Source organism: Blennius ocellaris (genome assembly GCF_963422515.1).
Source record: "Blennius ocellaris genome assembly, chromosome: 5".
Lineage (NCBI taxonomy): Eukaryota > Metazoa > Chordata > Actinopteri > Blenniiformes > Blenniidae > Blennius > Blennius ocellaris.
In genome coordinates this window covers 26,847,493-26,866,146 of record NC_137654.1, presented here as the reverse complement: position 1 = coordinate 26,866,146, position 18,654 = coordinate 26,847,493, and the positions used below count along the sequence as shown (strand labels likewise).

Genomic DNA, 18,654 nt, shown 5'->3' with positions numbered 1-18,654 from the left:
AGGAAGATTGTAGCTATTTACACTGTTTTGATGGATCAATATTGAACCCTATGAGTGCATGTCATACTCAGCGTGGAGGCCCTAGTTGCCCCGGGGCAACCGCCCCTTCGTACAGTAGTGTGTGAAGACTGACACCAAATATTTTTCGGCTGTGAGTGCAGTGGGTGGGGAGGGAGGGATCTCAAATTCATCCCCGGATCTGCGGGGCTGGACTTTCTTCTCTATATATATATAACCCGGCGCTTCTCTTTACTCCTGCCTTGCTCAGAGTCTCTCAGGGACTGTCCACCTGCTCTCCCTCTGCGGCCTCACCTACAACCTACCAACCTTTAACAGCGACCAGCAGCCATGGCCCAGCGACAGCAAATTAGGTATGAACCCATCAAAGCATGAGCATGCTTATATTGATTCATCCCTTTAATTTGTCTAATTTAGTTATACTTACAGGTTGCTAACGGTAGAGCTGAAAACACGTCACGTTTCGTCGGATTCATTCTGTCAACATGTTATTTTGGGATGACGAGATTCCCAGAGGCCGTCGCTATAAACCTCATGTTAATTCCTCGATTCACACGCACACACCGGGAAAGGAAATAAACCAATAAACCGCGTGTGAGCCTCCGCAGGAGTATTGAATCATCACATTCGAGACATTTTCTGCCCTTTTCACCTTTCCCGTGAAGCCTCCCGGCCAAGCTGATCAATGGAGGAATTGCAGGCATGGTCGGAGTCACCTGCGTGTTCCCCATCGACCTGGCCAAGACCCGCCTGCAGAACCAGCGCAGCGGCCAGCAGCTCTACAAGAACATGTAAGAGCTCCGATCTGACGCCGCCTCCGGTTTCGCATGCACGATCTGTACCATGACAAACTCTACGTCCACTCATTGATCGTCTCTGGAGTAAGAAATCTATCTGTCAAATACATCAAGTTCAGGAAAATGACTGATGGCACTTTATAAGGTCCATTATAAAAAGCAGTTGTTTCATTATTTAACATAATTGAGTATCACTTGATGTCCATGTCTCATCTGTCTCTTGTTTCTTTCTCTCTTTTCAGGATGGATTGCCTGATAAAAACTGTGAAATCCGACGGCTACTTTGGCATGTACAGAGGTAAGACGAGACAAGATGGCTATTCACGTTTTAATAAGCTATTATTGGATCAACGCGGCGCACGTTTCGTCTACCGAGAGCTGGAATTACTGATATCTGTGACGAGTGATCTGTGATTGCCCAGCCAAAGCAATTAGACTTGCCAATCAATTCATGAAATCGAAATTTTCACAGCTCACGCTTCATTTAACAGGTTATTTATTTGATTAACGGCCTCAGTGATCCAATAAATAGCTATTAGATTAAAACATCTTTTGCCTGATGTAGTTGTGACGTATGTGGCTTCTTTTTAAGAAAAAAAAAAAAAAGTACTTTCAACAATCATTATCTCGCACCCCTGCAGGCGCGGCAGTGAATCTCACCCTGGTGACACCGGAGAAGGCCATCAAACTGGCCGCTAACGACTTCTTTCGCCACCAGCTGAGTAAAGACGGGTCGGTACCACCGAGGAAAACTCTCCGAATCTCATCAACATGAAGCCATCAAAGCATGTTGATGACGTGAACCCTGTCTGCGTGTCCTCAGTGGGAAGTTGACGGTCTTCAAGGAGATGTTGGCGGGATGCTGCGCGGGGATGTGCCAGGTCATAGTGACCACGCCCATGGAGATGCTGAAGATCCAGCTGCAGGACGCAGGCCGGCTCGGTACAGTCGCACGCTCTGTTCCACCCAGTTAAAGGCTACAGATCAAGCCGTTTTTTTAAAATGTTTTTTTTAGTTTCTTCCGTCGGATGTTTTCGCCCCAAGAGAACAATTTCTTTTTTTTCGCTGTATCTCCCAGCCGCTCAGCAGAGGGTGATGCCCAGCGTGGTCACGACTCTGAAGATGGGAGGAACGACCGCCGTCCTCAGTCGCTCCTACAACGCCAACCCGGCTCCTCAAGTCATGCGAGTGTCGGCCACACAGATCGCCAGGGAGCTGCTGAGCACCAAAGGAGTCACGGGGCTCTACCGGGGACTCGGGGCCACGTTACTGAGGCGAGTTTCCCCATCATGTGAACATCGTCTTGCTTTCTGATGAGAGGGATAACAGTGTTTGTTTTCTTTTTAACGTCTTCCTCTCAGGGACATGCCATTCTCCATGGTGTACTTCCCTCTTTTTGCACATCTGCACCAGCTTGGCCAGCATTCGTCCGGGGACCCGTCTGTGCCTTTCTACTGGTCCTTCTTGTCCGGCTGCTTGGCGGGATGCGTTGCTGCTGTGACTGTCAGTCCCTGCGACGGTCAGTCTCTTTGTTATTTATTTATTTTTTCAGTTTTGAGAGGACAGGGAAGTAAACACTGGTTGCATTTGAATGAATTTGATATTTCTTGTCCAGTTGTCAAGACGAGGCTACAGTCGCTCAGGAAAGGAGCCAATGAGGAAACCTACAACGGCGTAGTGGACTGTGTCAGGTAATTATGCTTCAATCGACGCTTTTCCCTGGCACACGCCAGACTTTGGGTATTGCCCTCGCCACCAGAACGCTAACTCTCCTTTACGTTGCAGGAAAATCCTGAAGAAAGAAGGACCCGGCGCGTTCCTGAAGGGAGCCAGCTGTCGGGCCCTGGTCATCGCCCCGCTCTTTGGCATTGCCCAGGTCGTGTACTTTGTCGGAGTCGGAGAGTTCCTCTTGGGGTACTCGCCCTACAACATTTACTCTGCATGAACAAACTGTTTCCAAGTCTTTCTCGCCGGCTCATTAAATCACGGCAGCTACGCCCCGGGCGCAGCATTGGACCCAGCTCTCTATTGCTTTGTACCTTTTTTTTTTTTTTTTTTTTTTTAATATGTTGGAGGCTAAAGCGAATCACTGAAAGGACCAGAGTGATGCCAGTTAGTCTCAAAACAGTTTCAGATGACACCTTTAGGATTGTATCGTTTATCTAAGAGATTGAAGCTCACCTGTGTGCGAGCGTCAGTTTGGTTTATCGCTTGAAATTGAGAGCTGATGCTCTCAACGAGGGGCTGGACAGCCCGTCTTTACCACTGTTTACCCAGAACAGACTTCGGCATCTGCCCCTGTGGCTACAAACCTTCACGAATTCAGACATTAGCGACAAAACGCAGCTCATATCATTCAAACCCTCCTGTAACCTCAACTTGCAATTTCACAGACCATCTCAGAAACACCTGGATTTAATGGCGTTGCAAAGAAGAAACAAGGATGCTGAAACTTTACTGGAATGGATTTTGCAAATCCGCTTGGTGTTTCCCCAACAAGTTATTGAAACACAAATATTTAAACCGTCTAAATACTAATTTCCCATCCGGGGATTCTGTCTTAACTTTTAATCTGTGATGTGTGGTTTCCTTAAATTGTTTAAACCATTTTCATCGTCTACAATTGATTGTAAGCAGAGGAGTTTGGGAGGTTTTGTCTGTGAACTGTGAATCTCTTCGAAGGCAGTCTACGCAAATATTTAAACTTGAATATCTCAAATAAAGTGAAGGTTTTAGTGGAAGTTGGATAAGAGCAAAGTGAAGCAGTATTAATGGATAAGAGCTTCGGGGACCAAGTCTTCTGATTAAAAAAATTAATAAATAAAGCCACATGATCATGAGAGCTCCGGTGTCTCAGTCGATAGTGGTTGTCTGGTTGGTCAGGTTTCTTTCAGAGATACAGGAGCCCGACAAATGTATTCATATAGAAGCAGAACAGAGTGTACGATCCGGCTGCACTCTCAATTCAGCAACGTCTTCTCAGTAGACGCAACTGATGTAAATATGTATGTATGGAATGTTCAGCCAGCTGTTGGACAAAACTCGAATTGAGAACAATTTTAACCATTCGACACGTCAGAGGAGTTTCATCCTTTGACGTTAAAAGTTATTTATTGTTCATTTTAGAATAGCACATGTAAATACAGATTTTTAAATGCTGAATAAATTTCTATGAACGCAATGTGTGTTTTATTTTATTTTTTCCTGTTTGTGGAGTGTGTGCAGACGGGCCTATTGCAGATTAGAGTTTACAAACACTGAGTTGGAAAGAAGCAGCAGGTTGACTGTAAGTGTGACTCTCCTTCTTCTTTTTTTTTCTGATGCAATCCGGACAGTTGCTGCCACACACTCCTTTACACATGCATCACCAGCGTGGTTGGGCTCTTGGCGGTAAAAGTGCTCATGCTGCAGTGCGGGGGTAACCGTACCCCGGGTAGCCCCGGAGCCTTCGCCACATAACTGCCTCCCTCTGACGCATGTTCAGCTGTCTTACGGGCTCAAGAGCAGAAAGGTGAACCTCTGACACGAGTCGAATGTGACTAAACCTGGAAGCCGTCCTGAGTACGGGGGATGTGAGGGTTTTTCTCAGGATTACTGCTGGATTTGTTTGATTTTATTATTGTATAAACATTCACGCAGCTGCATTCACACAATGATTACAGTGACATTTTCTTTATCATCTCTTCAGCACATATTTTGCATAGATTATAACATTTTCATTTAAAGATTTTGATCAGACGTGTCAGTCTTTTGGAAATACAGGTGGCACGATTTGAGGGCTGTATTTAGAAAGATTTGAACTTGCATGACTTAGTGGTATAAGTTCTTTTTTTCTTTTTTTGTAACCGGATCAGTCTGCAGAATAGGTTACTGAGTGAAATGGTGACCGGATACCATGAATATCACCATGTACTTCATTATGTAACATCTACTAGTATAGAAAAATACATTTTGCCGTTAGGCTTGTTGACAGAAACAACAACATATTTTGGTTAAAAGCCTTAAAAGTTCCTCATGAAATTGCAAACTCAGTCTGTGTCAACAAATCCTGCACAATAACAAAAGACACAAGATACTCTGTAAAATCTTTATTAAACTTCAAACACCTATATTCCTGAGAGACCTGGAATGGTATCGAAATAAGTTAACACACAAACAGCTATGACCGTTCAGGTGCCTGAGCGGGTCACACGTCTACGACCCCTTCAGCAGGTAAAACCGAGGGACGCTGCAGAAAAGTGTTGAGAGACAGACAATGTCAGAACAAACAGCCGCTGGCATCCTGCAGACACACATCTGGGCTGAAAAAACCCCCCAAAAACCCTACTTAAATCCTTCACAACAAGATTTTTTTAATCTTAAAGTTGCGATGATTGTTTTGAGTTTAAAAAAAAAAAAAAAAGAGAGAGAGAGAAAAGATTTTGTCAGTACCAGAACTGATTGGAAACTGTGAATGATTTACCATGTCAGCTGTCGCCGGCCGAGTGTGACAGTTTAAAAGAAACAACAACAATGACAATGACAACAACAACAACAACAACACGCCAGACACAATAACATGGAGTTGAGCCGCATGCGGGCTACCCGTCAAACGTGCGTGAAATTTAACCACAGTCCAGCTCTACAAACATTTGTACACTCCCACTTCATTGTCGACCGCCTGCAGCTCACCGAAGAGCTTGTTCAGCACAGAAAGGCACATTAAGAAGCTGCTTCAGATGACGGGTGGATGACGGGCGTACGGCTACTGCAAGTTTCTGTCTAAACACCGCATGTTAAATTAGCAAACTACCACATCAGCCACAAATACTGTGCAACTACTAAATAAAACAACAACAACAACAAAAAAAACTCCCCACATATTTACAACCTGGAGTCATGACACTTGAAATAAACTACAGAATTTACAGCAAACCTGATTTAATTTGGATAAAAATTTGAGATCTGGTTTGGTATGTCTATCCAGCTCTCCTACGTACTGAGGTTAGAGGAGTCTGAGGCATAAAGGAACGTGTTTTACTTTTTTTTTTATTGGGGCGTGTACTTGTAAGGCACAGACGGGGGGGGGGGGGGGGGGGGGGGTGGAAGTCGGGAAGCCATCCGAGGCCTGGCTTGGATAACCAGTTTGCAGCCCCGGTGTGTGTCTATTCTCAGTCGATCGGCCAGAACCAGTTTAGCCTGTAAACACAGCCACACGATATGTGTCTTCTGAACCGAAGGAGTCTATAGCGGCTGAGACGTACTCTCTTATGTAAGGACCAACGGAGGAGTCGGAAGCGATATTTTTGACACTGTGCCAGACTGTCAAGACGCGTTCTTTTTTTGGAGGTGATAATGAGGAAATCTCGGTTGCATTGTGGGATTGGTAGTCGAGATTATTTTAGTTTACCAACACTGGCCTGTTTGAGTCCTATCAGCTGCCAATCATGTATATTTTCCACACTATTCCCATACTTTTTTGTTTCGAAAGTACCTTCTGTGCCACTTCGGGTGGCTTTTTTCAAGTATTTACAAATCCAGAAAAAAAAAAGACCAGCACATTGAGTTAAAAATTATTTGTTTAAAAAAAAGGTGCAAAAACATTGACGAATCAGTTTAAGAATTTGGGAAATGAATGAACTCTTATGCACATGTTTAATTTCAACTGATCTGATTGGTTGGCGGATTAATCAATTGTTTTGTTCAACAGTGCTCAAGAAATCAAGTTAATAAATTTCCCAAAATATCAAACTATTTCATTAGTGGAACAGTTATTCTTGGTTGTGCTACCTGTGTATTTTGAGTGGTGTGCATGTTCGCGGTGCAGGTGTGCATTAGAAACATGCCCCAGTTAACTCTGAACCAGCCAATCAGGTCCCTCGCTGAGAAGCCAGGAAACCTTTTTTTTGAGGTTGCGGTCTCATGCAACACAACATATCTGTGTTTGGATATCTGAGTGTGTGTGTGTGTGTGATGTGTGTGTGTGTGTGTGTGTGTGTGTGTGTGTGTGTGTGTGTGTGTGTGTGTGTGTGTGTGTGTGTGTGTGTGTGTGTGTGTGCGCTCTAATTTTTTTCCTCCGAGTACAACCGAGCTAAGTCAGCTGCTTTCACATCAGGTCGCTCTCCCTCCGGCTTCAGTTTCCCACAGCCGAGGGGTCAGTGTCAAGGCTGTGTGAAGAAGAATTGACGCCACGGTGTCAGTATGTGGGTTCGAATTTTGTAGCGATGGGCCAAATGGCCACGAAGACAACTATTTGACAGATTGTGTGGTCAACGTAGCAAACGGAACAGTTTCCCATCAGGTATGCCAAAAACGTGACTTACTCGGAGTGCAAATGGGAGCAAAAATAGATAAATTCTTGGAAACTGGTAGAAGAAGCCAGAGGAGTGGCTCTCAGGGGCTTTTTTTTTTTTTTTTTTTATGGCTGGCTACTGAGTGAGGATTTGAGACATTTGAGCCAGAGTGCTGTACGGTCTTTTGGGGCTTGACACAGGAAGGGTGAGGGGAAGTGGTCAAGTATCCACCTCAGATGACCTCCCTGCTGTTGCGGATGGCGCAGCAGAGCACCATGCTGAAGATCATCCCAATGATCTGTGGAGCGGAAAACAAACAAACAAGAAACCCCCCCCCCAAAAAAAATCAGACGATTTAACTTTCATAAAGTGTCGATTCACATCTCCACCTTTCCTCCCCTCCTCACTCACCATGACTCCAGCGATGCCGATGCCCACGCACCCGATGATGAAGAGCTTATTGTCGAAGAACTCCTTGATGCCTGATTCACAGTCCTTTTTCTGTGAACCGGAAAAAAAGCAGCACTGCTTGATTCAAGTCAGTTCAAAGAGTAAAGCGTTGAATGTCCACTGGTTGACTGATCTCACCGTGGTTCCTGAATCGGCGTCGGGGCACGGCTTTTTCATGGTCCCACAGCAGCTCAGCTGAGAAGGAGAATAAAACATATTACAATAGTCCATTTAAAAAAAAATTTGTAATTTATTTTTAGAATAACAGGGACATCTTAAAAAAATCTCAATACTGTGGGAATTGTTCCATACTTTAACTTCTGCGTATTTTATATTTGTTGCATTTTTCTTCAAATATACAATATTTAATAAGTGTTTTCCACTTAATTTTCACAATCAATATTCTAAAATTGAAAGACACTTTTCGGTTTATTGACATAACTGGCAAGATTTTTCAATGATCTTCTAATTTTCTTGAAATCACCGAGTTGTAATGCATTTTTTACATTTACGTACTACTTTCTGGTAAGAGGTGATCAGTGTGCCGTTATTATTTTCATCGTAGGTTTCTGCATAGAAGGTCTGGACATCTTCAATGATCTGCACGAGAGAAGACACATACTGATTCAATTTGACATTCAAGTGTCATTGATTCAAGTCAATTTCTCAGAAAATAATGAAAAAAAAAGCACCTTGTCTTTGTTGAGGAATCCAAACACTCCGGCTGCCACCTCAGATCCAAAGATGATCAGCAAACAGGCAAAAAACTGAGAGCAAAGAAAGTTGCAGGTGAGATTAAAAGCTTTGAAGTGGGATGAAACGTGGTTTATTTATTGAACCTGATACTCACTGAACCCAGGAGGCACTGGGATTCTCTGACAGCTCCGCAGCAGCCAAAGAAACCAACCAGCATCACCAGACTGCCGGCACCGATCAGTATGTAGACGCCTGGCGAAGCAAAATGCGAACGAGTTTGTGAAAAGAAAACATTTATAAAGATTTGATTTAAATATCAGAATTGAAACGTCTCCTAATAAAGTGGCGTGGCTCCAATTCCCCCATAGTTCTTTTCAGCTTCCTCACTTCACCAAAAGGGGGCAGCATATATCCAGATATGAATTTGGACGAGCTGGAGAGAACGTTTCAGACTGCTTTTTTTTTTTTTTACATTTTATTGTTTTTATGGGTGTTTTTATATGGTTTTTCTCTTACAGGTTGAGGTGCCTCCTGATAGTATCCCCGTGTGTCTCATAAACATCCTTGTTAGCAGGAGACTGATTCAGCTGCAGAGCTCTTAGTGGGATGCTTCCAGTCCTCCTAAATGCTCTGAGCTCCCATTTACCAGCTCATTAGGAAAACGTCCATCACAGGTGGCTCTTCAGGGAGGAACCGGTTACCACAGCGCACCCTCGTACAGACGCGATCGGTTGCGAGGCAACGGCTCCACGGAGGATGCGGAGTCACCAGCTCCCATGTACACCGGGTTCAGATGGGACTGAGTAAGAGGGTTGGTAAAGGATCCCTCTGTGTGATGCAGCTATTACTCAGATAGGAGTGTTTTGTTTTGCCGGCGGTTTGGTTGACATGCCAGGGTGTCAGACGCCGCGGCGGTTTATTATGTTTTCCAACTTCTACCAGCTAGTGAGGATGCTGCTGCACTCACATACATGCCTCTGAAGATATTTTTTCCCCTTTCTGTTAAAAACACAGTGGAAAGAAAAAAGAAAAAAGCAGGGGTTTTGTTTCATGGGACTGTAACATAGCAACTGCAGAGCGCTCTCACTGTCAAGGCCATGTGCAGCACTACAGTCCCAGAGGAGCTGAGAGAAGCCACCCGTCATCTTTGGACTTAAATTCACAAAGACATGTACAAGAAAACCTTCATAATATTATATATATAGGATTGTGATGCAGTGATGATTCAAACCAGGTTCGTCCAGACTCAAGACTTTCCTTTCCTCCTCCCTGTCATATTAGGATAAAACTTGAATTTTTGTCATGAAATCCCATCCATTTATTTATTTATTTTTTACAGTAATCTCTTGCGGGCTTGTAACTGTGCCTCCCCTCTGTTCTTTCTGTTCCTCAGGGGAGGGCGACAGACTGAAAGGTGGAGTGCAGCTCTTGTGGTTTCCCTCATGTATTCACTTTTCTTTTCTTTTTTTTATATGCAGCCAACGCTTCCTGTTATTCACTCTCATTTGAGACTTGAAAGTCTAATCATCCAAAAAAACCATGACAGCATAGTCAATTCCACCAATAACAATTTCAAGCTGCAAAAGAAAGTAAAAGGAAGAAAAAAAAATGCAGCAATGCAGTTGTATTTTTAGCCACTGCAAAAAAAACAAGTAATGTCACGCTTCATGTGCGTACCCATATAGATATTAACCGAGGTGCACGTCAACAGTACTCACCAATGAAGAAGTTGCCTGGAGCTTTTTCACCACTGAGCAGAGAAACCGTCTCCGGGTCGAAACGCAGCCACAAACCCACGGCGAGAACGAAGGATCCCATCAGCTGAAAGCAGAACAGACACACAACATATTTAGCACATAACCTGCGCAGAGGAAACAGGGAAAGTCATCGTAGGCAAACACTCCAACATAGCAAATAAATCCTGATTTTCCCTCCCTCTGGTCAATAGATGAACAATAATGATCATTAAATTGTCTAAAAACAAAAATAAAAGAAATACTGCTGGAACTACAAAGTAGACAGTCGATTTTCTGTTATGCATTTCGAAACGAAACATGTTTCTCATACAGTGTTTGTCCCGGCTCTTCGGATGACATCAGTGTGGGAAATTGGTTTCAGCGTTTATGCAATGCTGTTTTCATCTACCACGCAACAGTGGAACGTTTAAAAAAATTTTTTTTTCAAGCCTCCGGGGGTCGTTTTGTGCTCTTTTTGAGTCCCCATAAACTCAATTTTCCACTCGATTCCACGAAGGCCTTCCACCCCCTCCACTTCCACACAACAAAGTTCTAATTTTAAAGAGTTCGACGGGATAGGAGATTATATTTTTTGTGCCAAAATAATACGTCTGAGTATGCAGGGCGGGTGGATCGTGGCGCATTATAGACTAAACTTTTGTTACTCTGAAAGGCTTGTCGTGATCTTTTCTTTCCCGGTGAGGAGAAAATGACGCGCTTGGCCGTGGGCAGACGTATGGCACCTTGAGCTTGAACAGGCTCTCTTGTTTGTTTGGAAATGTGGTTAGACGTTGCTCATTTTTTCCTCCATCTAAAACCTCCATCAGAATACATCCAGTGGGGCTAATACTCAAAACCCTGGTTTGCCCTGGCTAATACAAAAACAACAACCCCCAACTGTCATTCCCTTAGTGGTGGGAAGACCTCGACGTGAGTGCTCCCCCCCCCCCCCCGCCGACATCTGAGATGCTCTAATGGGCAGAAGTGGTGGCGGGAGCTCCACTGATAGATCAATACTGAGAGGTTTTAATGATCACTCAGCTCGTAGCCCCCTGGGGATAATCCAGGCTGAGTTGAGCTTCGAAAACAACATGGTGTCTATGTGTGTGTGTGCGTGTGTGTGTGTGCGCACAAAAATGAAATGATTTGTGTCAATGGACAGTATTTAGCGGGGGTTTGTCACATGGTCTCTCACTGTGTCCCAGATCTAGAATTTAGGTGGAACCGCTGTTTGCGTGGCTGTTTATGGATCCTAGAAGCTCCGAAACAGACGCTATTACCAAATCCAGACGAAAGGAATCTGTTCCACCTCGATTCCACTCTCAGACTTTACCTTCTTCTGCTTCTGCAATTTCTCTTTTTCACTCTTTATTACTCATTATGTCATCTTTGCTTTCCGCACTCCTCCTCCTCCACTCCACATGCACAGGTTCTATTTTATGGCGTCGGCCTGAAGTGAAGCCAGTTGCTCAGTTGTAAAGCATTGGAATGGGACAGGTGCCGGGGAGCCGGCTTCCTCCCAAACTGAGGATTTAGTGTCATGCCTGGTGATGTATGGGGCAGCTGAGCTCCTGGGGTGGGATGGGGGGGGGGGGCTTCAGGATTAACCGCTTCAAAGTGATAAAAGCACATTGAAGCAAAGGCTGCAGTTCTGTAGACGTACGGGTGTGAGGCTGGATTATCTGTGAGAAAGCCTCGGGATCTGTGACGTTTATCAGCACACCTGATGGTGTGATGGTGTAGGTGGGTGGGTGGGGGGTGGGGGGGGTGGGGGCTATTGAATGCTTGCAGCTTTGCAACACGAGGGCAACTGTAGCTGGTGTTCTGAGCAGAGCAGGTGGTTGCTTTGCACTTAGAGGAAACCTTCGCTGCTGTTATGGCTTCATTTTTTAAAAGCCTCTTCAAAACCAGGATATGGTGAAAACACTGCAGTCGGTAGCTCAATACATTCCCAACGCCGGCACTCCAGAGCCTCGCCTCCCCCAGAGGTCCCATTAACACTCTCTCTGCTTTCATAACCCTCCACCCGACTCCACTCCCCATCACTTTACCCCCTCACACACACACACAAACACATGCACATCACTTGCTCCTACTCCAAAATCTACCCACCCCCTGACTTATCCCTGTGTACCCCCCCCCCCCCCCCCCCCCCCTTTAACCCCACCTCCCCTCCCATCCCACCCAAAGGACAAAGGCCCACTGTCTCTCTGTCACTATACGCCGTTAGAGCACAATAGGAGTGAAATACACAGACACAATGAAAGAGAGAATGAATGAGTGAGGGGAGAAAGGAGAGGAGAGAGTAAGATGAGAGCACCCAACAGACGCGTCCTGATCAGAAACAAGCACAAACTCAAATCTTTGTCCCATCTCGGATTCAAGAGGTCCAACCGTCTACTTTGTCCAAAAAACGCCTCCGTGGAAATTTCGTCTGTCTGGATTATTCCTTGAAAGAGATGGAAATCTTATGTCGAAGCTTTATTGAGGTTCCTTAACAGCTACATTTTTAACAGTGCAGTTAAATAGTGTTTTTTTGCGAGGGGAATTTCCATGAGAACAGGGGCTGAGCTGACAGAGGGATGTGGTCTTTGGTCAGAGACCGTCTGTGGCAATATCCACTGTCAAGGTTATAAAGAAAAAAAATAAAATAAAAAACACCCACCGAGCTCTACAGTGGATTAGGCAGGAATAGTATACAAAAGCTAAACAGTTTGGAGGCACTTCTTTAAATACAAGAGTAATTTGTGAGTGATTTAAACGGGTTAAAAACAGTCTTCTGTCTGGCACATGTTTGGAAAAAACAGATGCAGGCGCACATTAAACGTGACGAGCAGCAGGAAAGTGTAAACAGGAGTGGGATAATTATGGGTGGAGTAAATCCCATTGTACTCGGCGACAGACTGGAGCGGCTCGACTCGAGTGCAGCAGCACCTCCAGAGCTCGTGTGTGTTTCAGGGCTGAAACAAAAACTACTGAAAAGAAGCTAAAAAAAAAAAGTTATTTGGAAATATTAAAAGAATTCTCCTGCAAAACGCTGCGCCACAGAGTCGGCAATAAAAACCTGCAGTCTATGAATTCTGCAACGTGGTTTATCAGACAGTGTGTCATATTGAGCTTTGTGTAGCTCGAGTCAAGACAGAATAAATTGTGTGTAATAGTGTTATAAATCTGAAATGGCCTTATACCGTTTCGGTGTTGACTGGAGGTCGCGACCTTGTGGAAAGGTCCTGCTCTGCTGCGGATACAATAAATGCTGTATATGGGACATTTAAAGACGAGTTAATGGTTTTTCAATGTCGCTAAATGGCTGGGATGTGTGTATTTCGATGCGCTTCGGAGTGTTTGCAATGATCTCTGGTCTATTTTCATCTCAATGTCTTATCTATAAGCTGGACGTTCATCGTAGTTTATCTGCAAAATACTAATAATACTCTGTTAAATGTGCTTTAATTAGGATAAAGTCTGGTTCTTTTATTTTAATCTGATACCTCTATAGTGGTATGGTGGTCTTGAAGCTTTTATTTTGTGGGCCTTTCAGTGTGGAATTTGCATGTTCTCCCTTTTATGTGCATGTTTTTTTGTTTTTTTCCCCCCAGACATGTTAGTTCCCCCTCACAGTCCAAACACACACATTAGTGACACTAAGAACCCGTTTACAAGACGTTTTCAAGTGGAAATGCAAAACTTTCACTAATAATACTTCCAAAGGTGTGTGTGTGTGTTTACGAGAAAATGTTGCTCAGAACCACTGAAAAGGCAACTTTCTGAAATTGGCTGCCAAAGTGGAACTTTTCTGAAACGCTCTGGCTCCATCGTCATGTAAACTTGGGAAAATGCAACTTTTTGAAAACGGTGCTACACACACGCACCATGGCCGCTGGCTTTTCTGCACATGCACGAGTCGATGGACAACAACACAAATGGCGGCCTCCAGAGTGCAAATACTCCCAGTCCATACGTCCATATTCTCCTGGGGGGGCTTGATTGTTTTAGGGTTGATACACCTGTATTGTTCTCTGAGCCAAAGCTCATTACAAAAACAAAAGCATCCACTAGTGGCAAAATGTCATTGTTTCCAATGTTTCTGTTGTCTACATGTAAACGGACTTTGTTTTCAAAACGTTCCTGTCCAGAGTATTCAGTACATGATATAAAGACTTTTTTTTTTACCCATTTTTTCATCTAATAAATAGATGAATATAATAGAATATAATAAAGAGGGACAATAAAATAAACCTTTCTTTGTTTAAACAGAACCTGAAGGCTGAATTGTTCAAAGGCAACCTTAACGATGATTACTGCCATGTCCACTTAGACCTCAAGCTCATAAAGACGAGGTTTGGTCATCGATTGAAACATATACTCTTTAAAAATGAAAGAGACCATTACTTTACTTCCGTGTTGAGTGTCCAAACCAATAAATACACACAGAATAAGACAATCCGACAGTGGTCAATGGGGACACCGACTTGTTGTGAGATCATCTGAGCGTGTGGGTGAAACCAGACCACCCTTAAATGAGTTATCATCTCGTTACATTTACAATTAAGTTATAGGAAGACAAAGATCCCCCCACGTGTCCCTTGTTTTCGGCGACAAGGGACAAGCATGCATGGGAGAGTCTGACTTTTACTCAACAGCAGACATGTTTGTCCAGCGCTGTTTATCTTGCACCGGATTAATTTTTGACTAAACATGACGACGGACCGCAGCTCACACACAAAGACCAGACACAGTGGCATAGTGTTGATGTTCTGTAGGGTTTTTAAGCATAAACATTAAGAAAGACACTGACTGAACATTGACACAGTTGTTTTAGAATTGTGTCTGTGTATGCGCACACACTATTGGTATTGAAATGTGCTTCAAGTGCAGGCATTCATTTTAATATGAGGGTGTAACATCAGAATCATCCTGTATAGAAATCTAAACTCCTCTCATAAGGTATGCCTTCTTAATGGAGTAAAAGTAATCAGCTGTCTTCTATCCAAATGCGTGACAATGTCCAAATATTTACCGATGTGATTATATAGGAGTTTAAAGGACTCAACAAAAAAAAAGAAAATTCACATGCAGTCAAAGTGGCAAACAGTGGAAGTGGTTCAACAAATGCATGTCACTTACAAATTTCAGGGCTGCCTATATGTCTGCTTTAAGGTCAAAGAGCTCGAACAAACCTTATGAGCCCTTCCTCCACCCACTTTCATTACTCATTGTGAGGCCGCAGCCCAGACAGGAAATAGGATGTTGTAGTCATGAGCAGTGTGTGTTCATAGTTCCACTTGTACCCGGTGCAGGACGAGACATGTGAAATTATTTTGCAAAAACGCCTATAAATTACGGAATTGTGCAGTTTTGCGTGGCAAAAGTCCCACATGGACAGCGTCCATCCACAGCCTCATCCAATACCCCAACGATTTATTTCCTATCGCTATCTGGGTCAAATTCATGCCAACTGTTCCTCTTGCGCCACGTGAACGCGCACGAATATCCCTCTCAATCTCCCAGTGACCCTTTTATCACAGTCACCATTTCCCTCTGTTTCTTCTGTCATGAAAGGGACCTCATGTGACCCTTCTCAACCCCTGGCCGTCATCTTTCACATTTTCAGCTGTCCGTGTCTGCATGTGTCCACACTGACGCCCCAAACAGGGAAATGGATCTGAGTGGTCCTCAGTGGGAGCCGGTGGGGCGGCAGCGTTCAGGCTTTGCTCTCAGGAGCTGCACACTCAAACTATGCTATTGTCCTGCTGTCACAATGGATCCAGTCACACACACACACACACACACACACACACACACACACACACACACACACACACACACACACACACACACACACACACACACACACACACACACACACACACACACACACACACACACACACACACACACACACACACACAAACCTTTCACAACCACCTGACTGTGTATCTTGAGTTGAGTGACTCTTTGCATGACCCCAGACTGGTTGTACAGGCGCAGATCTAAAAAAAACCCCCAAAAAACCAAACAAACCAAAAGACAAAACACAAACACTGAGAATAAAACGCAGATGATTTGATGGTGAGATGATGGCCTCGTGGTCATGAAGTCAGTTTGTCGAACAGCTTTGCGGCGTTTCTGAACGAAGCGGCTCCGCGCACTGAGCCAAGTGCAAAGTTTGTTTTCCATGCTGCGTCTCTCTCTCTCTCTCTCTCTCTCTCTCTCTCTCTCTCTCTTTCTCTTTCCCTCCCTCTGTCTTTTCATTCAGTCTTCCTTTCAAAAACACGCTTCCCCGGGAAAAAGGGGGCGGGTTTTTCCTCTGTGGAAAATCTGATTTGAGCCCGGTGAGCCAAAACTAAAAAACCTCTGGCTGTCACCCTTTCCGCGCCACGCAGGGTGAAACCCACGCCGCCGGGTGGCCACTGAATAAAAGTCACAATTAAAAGTCAGAGAAGAAGAAGATTAGAGCGGAAACTGTGACCCCAGCGGCTGGAACGTCACGTGTGCGCAAAAAGCCCAGCTGTGCGCGCATCGCCGCTGCACTTGCTCTCCGGTTATTTACGCACAAGTTTGCCCTCATCTTCGTCACCAAACCGCCACCAAACGCGCACTTACCCAGAATATGAAGTTGAACACGAACAAAAGATACTTCACGCATTTCATTCCTCCTTCCACTTTGCCCATTTCGCCTGGATGTGACGGGGTTTGTTGTTTTTGACGCCGCAAAAATAAAAACAGAAGAGTAGACGCTTTTTCTGGCTGCGCGCAATGAGACAATAACGGTTCACCGGACTGTGAGGCACTGAAGCGTCAAGAGGCTCTCTCTCTCTCTCTCTCTCTCTCTCTCTCTCTCTCTCTCTCTCTCTCTCTCTCTCTCTCTCTCTCTCTCTCTCTCTCTCTCACACACACACACACACACACACTCACACACACACACACCACAGGATCCGCTTAGACTCTTTCCAGACCGCCCATTTCAATAATGCAGAGGGTGACAGAAGGGGGGGTCGAGACTACTCGATGAGGACTTAATGTTGTTATTGAGGTGTTGTTGTTCCCCTAACGAGGTCATTATTTGGCTCCGAATGGAAGGAATTCATGCACAAGTCTACGCTTTTCTTTTTTCTTTTTTTTAATATATCCAACTTCCAGCTTTCTAACCTCACGCCACATAATGGGCGAGTACTTTAATGACCCTCTTTGCATTTAGGAAAATATATAAAACCATCTGTGTCTGATAGATTTTTTTTTTCTCCATAGAAAGGATCAACTACCTGGTTAGAAATCAGGATTAGAAATCTCCAACATCTCTGGAAAAAGTGATGTGCTCCGCAGACTTCAGGTTTCCACATCACACTGAGACTGTCTTGCCAGGACGGTCCTCTGAACGAGCTGTGATGTCGAAGGCTTTGTGGTTTTCACTGCAATAGAAGGCCATCAGATGTATGCGTTTTAGCAGAATATCACATTAGGCTCAATTAGAGTGCGACTTAGCCCGAGGGTGAAGTCTTCTAAATCAGATGGTTAAAAAAAATAAATAAAAAATATCAGTTTCAATCATTATTTGATAATAGGATCAGTTCTTTGTACCATAAAACATGCTACATCAAGACATTTCCCAACTACAGTTGCTGAACAACCTTTCCACATGTTTCACTGGACATTCAAACCAGATGTCTCTGCAGCAGTGAGAGGCAAAGTATTTGATTTTACTTTGTTAAGTCATGCAGATAGGATTAACTAGAACCTAAATGAAAGTTGTTTTTTTTATTATTATTATTATTTCTGGGTTTTAGTGTCAACGCATCTCAAAGCAGTCCCTTGTCTTACAGTAGGTGTTATATTTTATACAGTCATTACATTGACTCATACAGCATTTTCTCCTGATTCCTCTTTCAAACTTCTAACCTGTGGCAAATAAAGTACAGAGCTTAACTTACTTGGAGCAATAGAGAGTTCAAAAAAACTTCCCTAAACTTAGAGGTAAGTGAAAGATTAAAAAAAAATGTTTGTTGAATGACACAATGACTTCAGGGCCAGTTTCCAGATTTACTCACATGCAGAAAAAAAGAAACAAACTAAATCTTGTGGGAATAAAATCAGAAGAGGAAGAGCATTTAACTTATTGTATGTACCTCACAAACAGCGCATAATGCAGATTTATAACGTATACCCCATGGAGGGACAACATCCAAAGAGTATAGCTCCTCCTACCATTGGCCATTAGGCTCTGGTTAGAAAATGTCCTTTTAGAGAAGCACAGTGGTCTGCCAGGCTCGACCGTGGAGTGAAGACAGAGTCGAAAAGGAATGACACGGAGAATGAGGAAGTGGAGGGCTAAAACAAACACCCATGAATTATTCACAACTATTGATGTAACTGATCACCAACATTTAGCTCTTCTCAGCCACACTTATCCATCTCAAACCTGAAGTCTGTGCTCCAGGACTCATTAGGAGGCTCGTTGGGGTCTGAGAGAAAATGTTGAATCTTGGGTTTTTTTTGGCTCCGTACCAAAGCAGCACTACAAGAGGAATGGCTGATAATATTAGCGAGTCCCCAGCTCACTGGCTGTCGTTGGCCTTCTGGTGGCTCGGTTTATTTGTAGGTCCAAGAATGCATGCAAGGGAAATGTGTGCGCGCTCAAAACATTCATGGAAACAAGCAAATGGAGGTAGAGAAGGACTTTTGACA

The 18,654-nt window shown here is 44.0% G+C and overlaps 2 protein-coding genes across 3 annotated transcripts; one reads left to right on the top strand and one right to left on the bottom strand.

Annotated features, from left to right (window-relative positions):
- Nucleotides 1-261: 261 nt before the first annotated feature.
- Nucleotides 262-3,981, top strand: LOC308130945 (mitochondrial glutamate carrier 1-like). Its single transcript, XM_080497481.1, has 9 exons — nt 262-371; nt 684-809; nt 1,058-1,113; nt 1,457-1,547; nt 1,639-1,757; nt 1,894-2,089; nt 2,177-2,334; nt 2,431-2,506; nt 2,601-3,981. Exons 1-9 carry the CDS (start codon nt 349-351, stop codon nt 2,758-2,760), a joined length of 1,005 nt encoding a protein of 334 aa, XP_080353607.1. The 5' UTR covers nt 262-348; the 3' UTR covers nt 2,761-3,981.
- A 907-nt stretch (nt 3,982-4,888) lies between these two features.
- On the bottom strand, nt 4,889-17,317 carry LOC308130054 (CD9 antigen-like). Of its 2 annotated transcripts, none has more exons than XM_080496233.1 (8): nt 17,235-17,317; nt 9,952-10,054; nt 8,388-8,485; nt 8,230-8,304; nt 8,054-8,137; nt 7,676-7,732; nt 7,499-7,588; nt 4,889-7,385 (listed from the first exon to the last, which is right to left on the bottom strand). In XM_080496233.1, exons 1-8 carry the CDS (start codon nt 17,310-17,312, stop codon nt 7,320-7,322), a joined length of 651 nt encoding a protein of 216 aa, XP_080352359.1. In that variant the 5' UTR covers nt 17,313-17,317; the 3' UTR covers nt 4,889-7,319. The 2 variants fall into 2 exon arrangements, with proteins under 2 accessions (XP_080352359.1, XP_080352360.1); XM_080496234.1 differs by lacking the exon at nt 17,235-17,317 and adding an exon at nt 16,576-16,735.
- Nucleotides 17,318-18,654: the final 1,337 nt, after the last annotated feature.